The sequence below is a fragment of the Mustelus asterias genome, chromosome 9 (genome assembly GCF_964213995.1).
Source record: "Mustelus asterias chromosome 9, sMusAst1.hap1.1, whole genome shotgun sequence".
NCBI lineage: Eukaryota > Metazoa > Chordata > Chondrichthyes > Carcharhiniformes > Triakidae > Mustelus > Mustelus asterias.
In genome coordinates, this window is record NC_135809.1 from 467,098 (window position 1) to 483,321 (window position 16,224).

The 16,224-nt window shown below is 43.4% G+C and overlaps 1 protein-coding gene across 3 annotated transcripts in view; it reads right to left on the reverse strand.

Annotated features, from left to right (window-relative positions):
* The window catches only part of osbpl8 (oxysterol binding protein-like 8), a 314,521-nt gene that overhangs the window by 33,945 nt on the left and 264,352 nt on the right, over positions 1-16,224 (reverse strand). For all 3 annotated transcript variants that reach the window (XM_078219490.1, XM_078219489.1, XM_078219491.1), the window contains 4 exons: positions 12,642-12,740; positions 7,421-7,518; positions 5,921-6,010; positions 1,005-1,141 (listed from right to left, as the gene is read on the reverse strand). In XM_078219490.1, the coding sequence (XP_078075616.1) occupies positions 1,005-1,141; positions 5,921-6,010; positions 7,421-7,518; positions 12,642-12,740 (424 nt within the window). The remainder of the gene's footprint in view (positions 1-1,004; positions 1,142-5,920; positions 6,011-7,420; positions 7,519-12,641; positions 12,741-16,224) is intronic.

Below are 16,224 nucleotides of genomic sequence, written 5' to 3' on the forward strand. Positions count from 1 at the left end.
ACAATTCTGCGACTTCTGTATTGCCCGGTGGAACACATCATGAATGAAACATCTGGCAATCTGGGCGACATTTCACCAGCAGGCTGTGATTTTACTCCAAGTTTAATTTGATTCCATCATTAGTGCATCTGAACACAATTTAAACTATTTTAAAAGCACAACTCTATGTTTTAAACAAGTCAGACAGTTCTTCAGGCCTAATTCTTTGCACTAATTTATAATGGATGGAAGGTTTCGCATTTCCCAGTATCAGATTGCTGAATAAATGTAGGACAATAGGATAATTGCTTTGTAATTCAAGCAGAACAGATCTGTTTCCAAACCCATCCCAGGCACAACTGAAGTGATTTGTGAACAGAAGTCAGACCCTATGGAATTCAGTCAGTCATTATTTATTATTCTAAATACTTCGGTCTACAGTTCCGTATTGTGTGTCCTGGGTGGGACAGCATGAATATGTGAGAAAGGAATAAGAAATTATATATTTTGATAAATGACAAGATTATGGTAAGGCCTCTATTATTGAATCTAAATCACAGCAATTTTGAAGAAATGCGTACTGAGAAAAATCGTTTAATATATTCATGATTGTGTTCTGTTTTTAAACACAACTTTCTATCTTGTGAGTACACTCAAGAAGCTTAAGAAATTAAGAACATGCATCTATACAGTGCGCTGTCACATCCTCAGGCTGTTCCACAAACACTTCCAACAAAGCTATTTTTCAAATGCAGGAACATCAGTAGCCTCTCCCTTTGCTATTTCAGTTTGTGATGTTATTTGAAACTTTTGGTGCTACCAGTTAAACAGTGCTAACTATCAAGATGTTTTACAGTTTTTTGACTATTGCTTTACAAAAATGACAAAATTTACAAAAGAATGAAACTTGATCTAATTGAAACAGTCAGATAAAAAGCACGCGATTGAGCTGGTTATTTTGAATGTAAAAGGGAGATTACTGTCAAAGTAAACTGAAATGGGGAACAGTGGAAAATCAGCCTTACTTTTCTGACTCCATGTCCTCCTGTTCGTCAAAGAGCACAGTGCACCTGATTAGTCTCTGTTGTCGGATTTCAGGCGTGGGGTTCCAGAATATTTCTGATACACCAGTCTTTTTGTCATTAATCATTACTTCACCATCCTATAAATTGTTAAATAGAAACTAATCAAGTTAATTAAAATTCAACTGTAAATATAACAAAATTATTTAAATACATTCGTAAGTCTTTCAAATTATGAAACAAAGTACTGTATTTCTAGAATATTTACTTTTCTAACACTATTTTATAAATAGCATAGTCCACAATAAATTATCACAGATTCTATGATGCTACGTTACGATGCAGAAGGCGACCGTTTGGCCCATCATGTCTGCACCAGCTCTCCAAAAGAACATTATTTTGTGCATTTCTTTCCCCATACCCCTGCATATTGTTTCTATTCAGATAATCATCTCATGCTCTCTTGAATGCCTCAGTTGAACCCGCCCCCACCACACTTGGAGTCAGTGCACCCAAGCTACTCGCTCTCAGGTTTTTTCCCCCCACATTGCATTTGCTTCTTTTGCAAATCAGTTTAAATCTGTACCCTCACATTCTCACTCCTTTTCGGAGCACAGTAGTTTCCCCCTATCCACTCTGTCCAGCTCCCACAATATTTGGAATATCTTGATCAAATCTCCTCTTAGCCTTCTCCTCTGCAAGGAGAACAGTCCCAACATCTCCAATCTATCTTCACAACTGAACTTTCTCATTGCTAGAGCTATTCTTGCAAACCTCTTCTTCAATCTCTCCAATTTGTTCACATCCTTCCTATTGTGTGATGCCTAGAACTGTACACAATATTCCAGCTGAGGTCTAACTGGCGTCTTATACAAATTCAACACAACTTCCTTGCTCTTGTGCGCTATGCTGTTATTAATAAAGCCTAGGATTCTGTATGCTTCATTAACTGCTCTCTCCACCTGTCCTGCCACCTTCAATGATCTATGTACATATATAGGGAGGTCCCTCTGCTCCTGCACTCCTGAAAGAATTTTACCCTTTATTTTATAATGCCTCTCCATGTTCTTCCGACAAAAATGAATCACCCACACTTAAGAACAAAGAAAATTACAGCACAGGAACAGGCCCTTCGGCCCTCCAAGCCTGCACCAACCATGCTGCCCGACTTAACTAAAACCCCCTACCCTTCCGGGGACCATATCCCTCTATTCCCATCCTTTTTATGTACTTGTCAAGAGGCCCCTTAAAAGTCACTACCATATCCGCTTCCACTACCTCCCCCGGCAACGAGTTCCAGGCACCCACTACTCCCTGTGTAAAAAATCTACCTCGTACATCTCCTTTAAACCTTGCCCCTCGCACCTTAAACCTGTGCCCCCTAGTAATTGACTCTCCCACCCTGGGAAAACGCTTCTAACTATCCACTCTGTCCATGCCTCTCATAATCTTGTAGACTTCTATCAGGTCTCCCCTCAACCTCCGTCGCTCTAGTGAGAACAAACCAAGTTTCTCCAACCTCTCCTCATAGCTAATGCCCTCCATACCAGGCAACATCCTGGTAAATCTTTTCTGTACCCTCTCCAAAGCCTCCACATCCTTCTGGTAATGTGGCGACCAGAATTGAACACTATATTCCAAGTGCGGCCTAACTAAGGTTCTATAAAGCTGCAACATGACTTGCCAATTTTTAAACTCAATACCCCGGCCGATGAAGGCAAGCATGCCGTATGCCTTCTTGACTACCTTCTCCACCTGCATTGCCACTTTCAGTGACCTGTGTACCTGTACACCCAGATCCCTTTGCCTATCAATACTCTTGAGGGTTCTTCCATTTACTGTATATTTCCTATCTGTATTAGACCTTCTAAAATGCATTACCTCACATTTGTCCGGATTAAACTCCATCTGTCATCTCTCTGCCCAAGTCTCCAACCGATCTATATCCTGCTGTATCCTCTGATGGTCCTCATCACTATCCGCATATCCACCAATCTTTGTGTCGCCCGCAAACTTACTAATCAATCCAGTTACATTTTCCTCCAAATTGTTTATATATATTACAACCAGCAAAGGTCCCAGCACTGATCCCTGAGGAACGCCACTTGTCACAGCCCTCCATTCAGAAACACACCCTTCCACTGCTACCCTCTGTCTTCTTTGACCGAGCCAGTTTTGTATCCACCTTGCCAGCTCACCTCTGATCCCATGCGACTTCACCTTCTGCACCAGTCTGCCATGAGGGACCTTGTCAAAGGCCTTACTGAAGTCCATGTAGACAACATCTACTGCCCTACTCTCATCAATCATCTTCGTCACTTCCTCGAAAAACTCGATCAAGTTCGTGAGACATGACCTCCCCTTCACAAAACCATGTTGCCTCTCACTAATACATCCACTTATTTCCAAGTGGGAATAAATCCTGTCTCGAAGAATCCTCTCCAATAATTTCCCTACCACTGATGTAAGGCTCACCGGCCTGTAATTACCTGGATTATTCTTGCGACCCTTCTTAAACAAAGGAACAACATTGGCTATTCTCCAATCCTCTGGGACCTCCTCTGTAGCCAGTGAGGATACAAAGATTTCTCTCAAGGCCCCAGCAATTTCCTCCCTTGCCTCTCTCAGTATTTGGGGTATATCCCATCAGGCCCTGGGGACTTGTCTACCTTACTGTTTCTCAAGAACCCCAGTACCTCCTCCTTTTTGATCTCAACATGACTCAAAACTATCTACACATCCTTTCCCAAACTCGTCATCCACCAAGTCCTTCTCTTTGGTGAATATTGACACAAAGTATTCATTTAATTCTTCGCCCATTTCCTCTGGCTCCACGCATAGATTCCCTCCCTTGTCCTTGAGTGGGCCAACCCTCTCCCTGGCTACCCTCTTGCTCTTTGTATATGTATAAAAAGCCTTGGGATTTTCCTTAATCCTGCTGGCCAATGCTTTTTCATGACCCTTTTTAGCCCTTGTATTCCACACTTGCTTCGTGTGTCAACAGCCTCCTAGCTTTGACAAATGCTTCCTTTTTCTCTTTGACTAGACTCACAATATCTCTCGTTATCCAAGGTTCCCAAAACTTGCCATACTTATCCTTCATCCTCACAGGAATGTGCCGGTCCTGAATCCCTATCAGCTTACACTTGAAAGCCTTCCACATGCCAAATGTTGATTTGCCCTCAAACATCTGCCCCCAATCTACATTCTTCAGTTCCTGCTTAATATTGTTGTAATTAGCCTTCCCCCAATTTAGCACCTTAACTTGAGGACTACACTTCTCTTTATCCATCAGTACCTCAAAGCTTACTGAACTGTGGTCACTTAGAATCTTAGAAACCCTACAGCACAGAAAGAGGCCATTCGGCCCATCGAGTCTGCACCGACCACAATCCCACCCAGGCTCTATATCCTTACATATTTACCCACTGATCCTTCTAACCTACGCATCCCAGGACACGAAGGGCAATTTTTTAGCATGGCCAATCAACCTAACCCGCACATCTTTGGTCCAGTATGGCCCCTTCCCTAGTTGGACTATCTACATACTGTTTCAGGAAGCCCTCCTGGATGCTCCTTACAAACTCTGCCCCATCCATGCACTAAGTGAGTCCCAGTCAATATAGGGGAAATTAAAATCTCCCACCACAACAACCCTGTTACTTTTACACCTTGCCAAAATCTGCCTACATATCTGTTCCTCAATCACCCGCTGGCAGTTGGGTGGCCTATAGTAAACCCCCAACATTGTGACTACACCTTTCCTATTCCTGAGCTCTACCCATATTACCTCGCTGTAAGAGCCCTCCGAGGTGTCCTCCGGAGTACAGCTGTGATATTCTTCTTAACCAGTAGTGCAACTCCCCCACCCCTTTTACATCCCCCTCCATCCCGGCTGAAACATCTGTATCCTGGGAAGTTAAGCTGCCAATCCTGTCCTTCCCTTAACCAAGTCTCTGTAATGGCAACAACATCATAGTTCCTAGTACTAATCCAAGCTCTAAGTTCATCTGCCTTACCTGTTACACTCCTCGCATTGAAACAAATGCACTTCAGTTCACCAGACCCTCTCTGATTAGCAATCCCACCCTGCCTGCTGTTTCTCTGGGTCTTACTGGCCCTACTCTCTGGTTCCCCTTCAGCTAATTCGCTTTTGCTTTGGTTCCCACCCCCCTGCCAAACTATTTTAAATCCTCCCGTGTGACACTAGCAAACCTCCTGGCCAGAATATTTGTGCCCTTCCAGTTTAGATGCAACCTGTCCTTCTTGTACAGGTCCCATCTGCCCCGGAAGAGACCTCAATGGTCCAGATATCTGAAACCCTCTCTCCGACTCCAGCTGTTTAGCCACGTGTTGAGCTGCATTATCTTCCTATCCCTAGCCTCACTCCACGGGCACAGGGAGTAATCCTGAGATTACAACCCTAGAGGTCCTGCTTTTTAACTTGTGCACATTTAACTTCATCTGCCACTTATCTACGCTTCCACTAACTTGCTTATATCCTACTGAAGTTCGACATCGTCCTCCTCATTTATTTGTAACTTGCATATTTAAAATTAATTATATTTTCAAAGAATCATAGAATCCCTACAGTGCAGAAGGAGGCCATTCGGCCCATCAAGTCTGCACCGACCACAATCCCACCCAGGCCCTATAGCCTTAAACCCACATATTTACCCCGCTAATCTCCCTAACTAGGGTTAATTTAGCATGGCCAATCACCCTAACCTGCACATCTTTGGACTGGGAGGAAACCGGAGCACCCGAAGGAAACCCACGCAGACACGGGTAGAATGTGCAAACTCCTCACAGACAGTGATCCGAACCCAGGTCCCTGGCACTGTGAGGCAGCAGTGCTGACCACTGTGCCACTCCATCAATATCAAAAAAATCTCTCAAAAATACATTGCACTACTCACCCAATGCCCTTCCAGAGTAGCCAAAACCTCTGAGCCCAACTTGATCTTTCCAAATATCTGGTTAACGTTGTTGCTGTTGCCTAAAAATGGCTGCAGACATGACAATTATTATGTAAAATACCACAATAATGACATTTTTTGGCAGTTTTTTCATTTAAGGTTGAGATAACATTGTCAACTTAATTTTTGTGATGTTAGTTTCAAGACAAGTAGCAATTTTTTGTTTGTTCCTTCCACTTCAATCTTAGGATCACAGAAAATTTCCACCGACCTGCTCCCATCTGGTGAAAGCAGCAACTTCAATCTTCTTAGTGTTTCTGATTTCACTAACAGAGATTAGGAACTCAACGCATGGGGATGTTGAGCCATTAATTATATTAGTAAGGGCATTTTAAATACCAAATTCTTGTCTTGACAATATCTGCACGGCAAATGTAATGAAGATCCAATTTAATTCACAAGAGGCATGTCATTTATTGATTAGACTAAATGGTTGATAACATTTTGGAATATTAGCGTTTGGGTTTTAACATTTGGATATTTATCTTACTCAACTATAGGTATGTAAAAACCCAAATTAAACTGGATCTTTGTTTCCCAACACCTTAGGTTTAGTTTGGAAATTAATGATAATTTCTGTACATTAGTTCATCTGAATGCTGGACAAAGGACCATCATCAGTTTAAACAACTGTTTATCAACAATTATTCCAAAGAAGAGTCGTTCGACGTGAAACACTAACTCTGTTTCTCTCTCCACAGATGCTGTGAGACCTGCTGAGTTTTTCCAGCATTTTGTTTAAAAAATAAAAACACAAGTTTATTTCCTTGAAGAAATGAATTAATTTCTGTAAACAGGTATATTGGCTATCTTCATTCAGGTTTTCCAATGGCAGAATTCAAAATTCAATCTGAAAATTGATTTCATTTTTTCATTTGTTTTTTGAAAAAATTATCTTTGCCCGAGACCCGATTGAAACAAATGTTTTGGGCAGGGGGTGAGCGTTCATTTGTCCAGTGACCGCTTCACACCTCCCATTTGCTACTTTGCTGTGATTCCGGAATTAAAAGTCCTGTGGTTACTTCTAAAACATTTAGAAGCAGTGCTTCTAAAACACTTAGATTTCATCCAGGTGTTTTAAAAAGCAATGATTTAGGATCTCAAAAAATTGAGGAAATAGAGCTCGTGGAAAACCTGACCTTCCAACTACCCTCAAAGAGGGCAGCCCGAGTGCTGAATTTGTGTATAAATCCACACCCTACTCTCTGATGTGACGGCAATGCACTGCACAGGTAACTCAGTCAACTGGAAATGGAAATCCAGTTTACTTACAATAAGGTTAACAAATGGCACGGTTTCCTACCCAATGAATCTAAGTCATGAACACATATAAAAGCTCCTTTTTTCATTTCCAAGCAGGAAACCAGTTTACTGATTGTTACAGAATTGAAAGGCAAATCTCAAAATTCTGCTGAAATAATGTAAAAAGAATGAACTCACCTTCAATTTGAATTCGATTATTGCACTGTACCCTGTTTTCTCACATGTAATATTAACATAGCCTCCAAGTTCAAGAGTCATTGGACCATAAACGATCCCTATAAAGTAAGAATTTTGTGAAAAATTCTTGTGCGAGATCCACGATGTGCAAAAATACACATGTCCATTGCACACCAAACTTCGCATTTTATTAAATGTACCAAATAAAGGTCTTGAGATGGATAGAAAGCTGGGTGGCAGATAGGAAGCAAAGTATTGGCATAAATTGGTCTTTTTCTGATAGGCAGTCAGTGACTAGTGGGGTTCCAACTAGTGGAGTTGACAAGGGAGAGCCAGTCAATGTGGTATATTTGGACTTTCAGAAAGCGTTTGACGAAGTCCTGCATAAGAGATTATCGTGCAAGATTAAAGCGCATGGGATTGGGGGAAGTGTATTGAGATGGGTAGAAAACTGGTTGGCAGAGAGGAAACAAAGAGTAGGAATTAATGGGTGCTTTTCAAATTGGCAGGCAGTAACTAGTGGGGTGCCACAGGGATTGGTGCTGGGACCCCAGCTATTCACAATATATATTAATGATATGGATGAGGGAACAAAATGTAACATCTCAAAGTTTGCAGATGATACCAATTTGGGTGGTAGAGTGAACTGTGACGAGGATGCAGAGATCCTTCAGAATGATCTGGACAGGTTGGATGATTGGGCAAAATCAATGGCAGATGCAGTATAAGTTGGATAAATTTGAGGTTATTAACTTTGGAAGCAAAAACAAGGAGGCAGATTACTACCTGAATGGCTGTAAATTGGGAGAGGAGAGTGTGCAGCAGGACCTGGGTATCCTTGTGCACCAGTCGCTGAAGGTAAGCATTCAGGTGCAGAAGGTGGTAAAGAAGGCAAATGGTATGTTGGCCTTCATTGCTGGAGATTTTGAGAACAGGAGCAGGGATGTGTTGTTGCAATTATACAGGGCCTTGGTGAGGCCACACCTATAATATTGTGTGCAATTTTGGTCTCCTTTTCTGAGGATGTTCTTGCTCTCGAGAGAGTGCAGCAAAGGTTTACCAGGCTGATTCCAGGGATGGCGGGATTGATGCATGAGGAGAGATTGACTAAGTTAGGATTGTTTTTGCTGGAGTTCAGATGAATGAGGGGGATCTCACAGAGACTTATAAAATTCTAACAGGACTGGACGGGATAGAAGCAGGGAGGATGTTCCCGATGGTGGGGAGTCCAGAAGTAGGTAGGATGTCCTTGCTATAGAGAAGTACAGCAAAGGTTTACCAGTCTGATTCCTGGGATGGCAGATCTGTCATATGAGGAGACACTAAGTCGGTTAGGATTATATTCACTGGAGTTAAACTTTAACAAGTTAGACACAGTAGATTCAGAAAGAATGTTCCCAATGGTGGGGAATCCAGAACTAGAGGCTATAGTTTGAGGATAAGGGGTAAACCTTTTAGAACTGAGGTGAGGAGAAATTTCTTCACCCAGAGGATGGTGAATGTGTGGAATTCACTACCACAGAAAGTAGTTGAGGCCAAAACATTGTCTGATTTCAAGAAGAAATTAGATATCGCTCTTAGGGCTAAAGGGATCAAGCGATATGGGGGGAAAAAGGGGGATGGATATCGAATTTGATGATCAGCACTGATCAAAATGAATGGCGGAGCTGGCTCAAAGGGCTGAATGGCCTGTTCCTGCTCCTAGTCTCTATGTTTCAATTGCTCACGGGCTTGTAAATTACTCCTACCAAATACCTCGCTCTGCATCTTCCATTATTAGGATTTTTTGCAACAGATGACTTCAAATTAAGTTAACTACCACACACAACAGAAAAATCTGCATCATTGGTTAGCTGTTCCCTCCACCTGCTAGAAGACAACATAACTTGATGAGGGTAGGGCAGTGGATGTTGTCTACATGGACTTCAGTAAGGCCTTTGACAAGGTCCCTCATGGCAGACTGGTGCAGAAGGTGAAGTCGCATGGGATCAGAGGTGAGCTGGCAAGGTGGATACAGAACTGGCTCAGTCATAGAAGACAGAGGGTCACAGTGGAAGGGTGCATTTCTGAATGGAGGGCTGTGACAAGTGGCGTTCCTCAGGGATCAGTGCTGGGACCTTTGCTGTTTGCAATTATATATAAATAATTTGGAGGAAAATGTAACTGGTTTGATTAGTAAGTTTGCGGATGACACAAAGGTTGGTGGATTTGCGGATAGTGATGAGGACCATCAGAGGATACAACAGGATATAGATCAGTTGGAGATTTGGGTGGGGAGTTTAATCCAGACAAATGTGAGGTAATGCATTTTGGAAGGTCTAATACAGATAGGAAATATACAGTAAATGGCAGAGCCCTTAAGCGTATTGATAAGCAGAGGGATCTGGGTGTACAGGTACACAGGTCACTGAAAGTGGCAACGCAGGTGGAGAAGGTAGTCAAAAAGGTATACGGATTTATAGAAACATAGAAACCAGAAGCAGAAGTAGACCATTCAGCCCTTCGAGCCTGCTCCACCATTCATTTTGATCATGGCTGATCATCAAATTCAATATCCTGATCCCCCTTTGTCCCCATTTCCCTTGATCCCTTTACCCCGAGAGCAATATCTAATTTCTTCTTGAAACATAGAAAACTACAGCACAAAATAGGCCCTTCGGTCCCACAAGTTGTGCCGAACATATCCCTACCTTTTAGGCCTACCTATAACCCTCCATCCTATTAAGTCCCATGTACTCATCCAGGAGTCTCTTAAAAGACCCTATTGAGTTTGCCTCCACCACCACTGACGGCAGCCGATTCCACTCGCCCACCACCCTCTGTGTGAAAAACTTCCCCCTAACATTTCCCCTGTACCTACCCCCCAGCACCTTAAACTGTGTCCTCTCGTAGTCTGAAATCAGACTACTTTCTGTGGTAGTGAATTCCACACATTCACCACCCTCTGGTGAAGAAATTTCTCCACACCTCAGTTCTAAAAGGATTACCTCTTATCCTCAAAATATGACCTCTAATTCTGGACTCCCCCACCATTGAGAACATTCTTTCCGAATCTATCTTGTCGAACTCTGTGAGAATTTACAAGTTTCTATGAGATCCCCTCTCACTCTTCTTAACTCAGTGAATGTAATCCTAACCGACTTAGTCTCCCCTCATATGACAGACCTGCCATCCCAGGAATCAGCCTGAATCACAAATTCCAACAGTGCAGAAGCCGCCCTTCGGCCCATGGAGTCTTCACCGATGCATGAAATGCCCTGACCTGCCCATCTAATCCCGCGCCAGCAATTTACCCATAGCCTTGAATGTTATGAAGTGCCAAGTACTCATCCAGGTACTTTTTAAAGGATGTGAGGCATCCCGCCTCCACCACCCTCCCAGGCAGTGCATTCCAGACCGTCACCACTCTCTGGGTAAAAAAAATTCCTCAAGTCCCCTCTAAACCTCCCACCCCTCACTTTTAACTTGTGTCCCCTCGTAACTGACCTTTCAACTAAGGGGAACAGTTGCTCCTTATCCAATCTGTCCATGCCCCTCATAATCTAGAACACCTCGGTCAGGTCGCCCCTGTCTTCTCTGCTCCAACGAAAACAACACAAGCCTATCCAACCTCTCTTCATAACTTAAATGTTCCATCCCAGGCAGCATCCTGGTGAATCTCCTCTGCACCCCCTCCAGTGCATTCACATCCTTCCTATAATGTGGGGACCAGAACTGCACACAGTGCTCCAGCTGTGACCTCACCAAAGTTCTATCCAACTCCATCATGACCTCTTTGCTTTTGTATTACGATTGATAAAGGCGAGTGCGCCACATGCTTTTTTCACCACCCTATTAACCTGCCTTTCTGCCTTCAGAGATCTATGGACAAACACACCAAGGTCCCTTTGTTCTTCGGAACTTCCCAGTGTCAGACCTTTCATAGTATACTTCCTTGTCAAATTACTCCTTCCAAAGTGTATCACCTCACACTTTTCAGGGTTAAATCCCATCTGCCACTTATCTGCCCATTTGACCATCTCGTCTATATCTTCCTGTGACCCAAGACACTCAACTTCACTGTTAACCACCCAGCCAATCTTTGTGTCATCGGCAAACTTACTGATCCTATCCCCCACATAGTCATCCAAGTAATTTATCTAAATGGTGAACAATAGGGGGCTCAGCACAGATCCCTGTGGTACGCCACTGGTCACTGACCTCCAGTCACCAAAACAGCCACCTGTCACCACCCTCTGTCTCCTACCGCTAAGCCAATTATGAATCCACCTTGTGAGATCACCCTGTATCCCACGTGCATTAGCCTTCTTAATAAGGCTCCCATGTGGGACTATGTCAAAGGCTTTGCTGAAATCCATGTAAACTACATCACCTGCATTACCCTCATCCACACACTTGGTTACATGCTCAAAAAATTCAATCAAATCTGTTAGGCATTACCTCCCTCTGACAAAACCATGCTGACTATCCCTGATCAAACCTTACTGCTCCAAATGGAGATAGATTCTTTCCTTCAGAATCTTAGTTTGGCCCTTAGTGTAGCCTGGTAAACCTTTGCTGCACTCCCGAAGGGCCTACTGCTGCTTCTATTTTCTATGTATGTTTTCATGCATGTTTCTGTTATAGCCACTACTTCATATTCCCATACTGCTATTTGTACTTGTAGTTTACAATCTTATTCACCACACTTCATGTTTACATAAATGCATTGCAAACTTGTCTTTGTTCCCAAAGTCCTTCTCATGCCACTTGTAAGTAATACAGAACTTCCCACTTCTCGAGTATTGTTCACATACTCACTTTATAAACCTTTCTCCCCTTTCCAAGGAATCGAGGGCTATGGGGAAATGGCATAGAAAAGGAGCTGAGGCTGTCGTAGATCAGTCATGATCACTCTGAATGCCGGGGCAGGCTGCGAGGGCCTGATGGCTATTCCTGCTTCTATTTCTTGTGTTCATGTCTAATTTTACATCCTGGTGACCAGCCCCCTGCCAGTTTGAATCCTCCCCAACCACAGTAGCAAACCATCCCATGAGGGCATTGCACCATAACAGGGCCGAGACCAATCTGACTGCTACAAACAGGTGCTTCCTGCTTCACAACTGGTCCACTGCCTCCCATATCTCACATCCCTCAAACAAATCAAGAGGAAATTTTCATGCAATACTTATATTGATCTCGGAAGAAATGTAACTTTAAACAAAGAATTCAGAGATACTACCTTTGCAATGAGCATAGGGCATGCTCATTATATAATCTTCCCCTCTGTTGAGAAAAGAAAGTCTAGCTTCACCATCCAATATGGCAGATAATGAATTACCTGAGAAATAAGAGCAAATTAATGCATATTATTCTTCTACACACAGAGATCTTCCAATCAGAAACTGTATTTCATTTCACCGAATGCCAGCAGGTTGTGTTTTCCATTGTTTTATTTGTCCAAGTCAATTTTTGCTCAAACTCTCCTTGGGCATTGATACTACGCTGAGGCATGTTTGTACAGATGTTGTTTATTCCTCATACTGTGAACAAACACCCATTATTTACATGTGAGCCATGATGATGAGTGCTGATAGGTTATTAGGCCACTCGGAGCATCACAGCTGAATTTGACCCTGTCCTCACTTGATGTCCATTTTCAGCAAGGATCCTCAGGTCCTGATAGGGAGCTAAGAAACTTAGTTCATAGTTTCCTCTCTAACCCAGGACCACAAAGAGTAATTATAATGGGGGACTTCAATTATCCAAATATAAACTGGGATGGGCATAGTGCAAAGGGACAAGAGGGGCGAGAGTTCCTGGAATGTGTTCAGGAAAGATTTTCTGCAGCAGTAAGTTTCCATTTCAACCAGAGGCCAAGCATTGTGGACTGATTTCCTGGGCCAAGTGGATCGGATATTAATGGGAGAACATTTAGGAAACAGTGACCATTGTCTTATAAGGTTTAGGTTTAAGTAAAGAAAGCTTTCCGAACAGCCCCTCCCTCTCAATTGTAAATTCCTTGAGTGTATCAGTGGCCTCCTCTCTTACCTCAGCCTAAGTAGCATCTCCTTCCATAGAAAAAACAAGGAGCAATCCAGAGTGAGGAGAACTAATTGGGGGAAAGCCAACTTAGATGGGAGGAGAATGTGTCTGAGTTGAAATCAAATGTTGGCAGAAAAGACGATGGCTGAACAATGGACAACTTTCAAAGAGCAAGTATTACAGACAACGTCAAGATAAAATCCCTCAAAGGGGAAAGGTCGGACAAATAAATCCAGAGCAACCTGGATGATGAGAGTGATAGAGATGAAAATGAAAAGGAAGAAGTGTGCGAGCGATGGATGTCCGCTGGAAAATACAATGGAGAATCAGGCTGAATATAAAAGGACTGGAGGTGAAGTGAAAAAAACTAACAAGGAAAGCAAGGAGAAAGAATAAAGAGAGGCTGGCAGTTAACATAAAAGGGAATTACAAGGTCTTCAATGAGGTTATAAATAATAAAAGGATGGTAAAAGAGTTGGGCCGATTAGGAATAAAAAGAGGGCTTACACACAGAGGCAGGAGAAATAGCAGAGTTATTAAACAAGCACTTTGCACCTGTCTTTACAAAGGAAGAACATGCTACCGAGGCTGAGGTGAGAGAGGAGGTCACTGACACACTCGAGGAATTTACAATTGAAAACGAGGGGCAGTTAGGAAGGCTTTCTTTACCTCAAATTAATAAAGTACCAGGACCTGATGAGATGAATCCAAGGATATTGGGGAAGTCAGTGCGAAAATTGCAGAGGCACTGATGATAACCTTCCTGAGACACAGGGGTGGTGCTGGAGGACTGGAGAACCGCAAATACTACACCCTTGTTCAAATATGGGGTGCAAGGATAAAGCTAGCAACTGCAGACCAGTCAGTTTGACTGCAGTAACTTCTGGAAACTATAATTCGGGGCAAACTCAGTACTCGTTAGACAAGTGCAGGTTAACTAAAGAAAACCATCATGGACTCATGAAGGAAAAATTATGTTTATTCTTGGAGGTAACCAAGAAGGATGATAAGGGCAAAGAACAATACAGCACAGGAAACAGGTCCTTCGGCCCTCCAAGCCTGTGCCGCTCATTGGTCCAACTAGACCATTCGTTTGTATCCCTACATTCCCAGACTGCTCATGTGGGTAAGTCTTAAACGATGCCAGCTTGACTGCCTCCACCACCCTACTTGGCAGTGCATTCCAGGCCCCCACCACTCTCTGTGTAAAAAACGTCCCTCTGATATCTGAGTTATACCTCGCCCCTCTCACCTTGAGCACGTGACCCCTCGTGATCGTCACCTCCGACCTGGGAAAAAGCTTCCCACTGTTCACCCTATCTATACCCTTCATAATTTTGTACACATCTATTAGGTCTCCCCTCATTCTCCGTCTTTCCTGGGAGAACAAGCCCAGTTTACTGAATCTCTCCTCATAGCTAAGACCCTCCATACCAGGCAACATCCTGGTAAACCTTCTCTGCACTCTCTCTAAAGCCTCCATGTCCTTCTGGTAGTGTGGCGACCAGAACTGGACGCAGTACTCCAAATGTGGCCGAACCAGCGTTCTATACAGCTGCAACATCAGGCTCCAGCTTTTATACTCTATATCCCATCCTATAAAGGCAAGCATACCATATGCCTTCTTCCCCACCACCTCCACCTGTGCTGCCACCTTCAAGGATTTGTGGACTTGCACACCTAGGTCCCTCTGTGTTTCTATACTCTTGATGGCTATGCCATTTATTGTATAACTCCCCCCTACATTAGTTCTTCCAAAATGCATCACTTCGCATTTATCTGGATTAAATTCCATCTGCCATTTCTCTGCCCAATTTTCCAGCCTATCTATGTCCTGCTGTATTGTCGGACAATGTTCATCGCTATCCGCAAGTCCAGCCATCTTCGTGGCATCCGCAAACTTGCTGATAACACCAGTTACACCTTCTTCCAAATCATTTATATATATCACAAATAGCAGAGGTCCCAGTACAGAGCCCTGTGGAACACCACTGGTCACAGACCTCCAGCCAGAAAAAGACCCTTCGACTGCGACCCTCTGTCTCCTGTGGCCAAGCCAGTTTTCTACCCATCTAGCCACCTCTCCTTGTATCCCATGAGCTTTAATCTTCTTAACCAACCTGCCATGAGGGACTTTGTCAAATGCCTTACTGAAATCCATATAGACGACATCCACGGCCCTTCCTTCGTCAACTGTTTTTGTCACTTCCTCAAAAAACTCCACCAAATTTGTAAGGCACGACCTCCCTCTTACAAAACCATGCTGTCTGTCACTAATGAGATTGTTCCGTTCTAAATGCGCATACATCCTGTCTCTAAGAATCCTCTTCAACAGCTTCCCTACCACGGACGTCAAGCTCAATGGCCTATAATTACCCGGGTTATCCCTGCTACCCTTCTTAAACAACGGGACCACATTCGCTATCCTCCAATCCTCAGGGGCCTCACCTGTGTCCAACGAAGAGACAAAGATTTCCGTCAGAGGCCGAGCAATTACATCTCTTGTCTCCCTGAGCAGTCTAGGATAGATGCCATCAGGCCCTGGGGATTTGTCAGTTTTAATGTTCCATAAAAAACCTAACACTTCCTCCCTTGTAATGGAGATTCTCTCTAACGGGTCAACACCTCCCTCGGAGACACTCCCAGTCAACAAGTCCCTCTCCTTTGTGAATACCGATGCAAAGTATTCATTTAGGATCTCCCCTATTCCCTTGGGTTCTAAGCATAATTCCCCTCCTTTGTCCCCGAGAGGTCCGACTTTTTCCCTGACAACTCTTTTG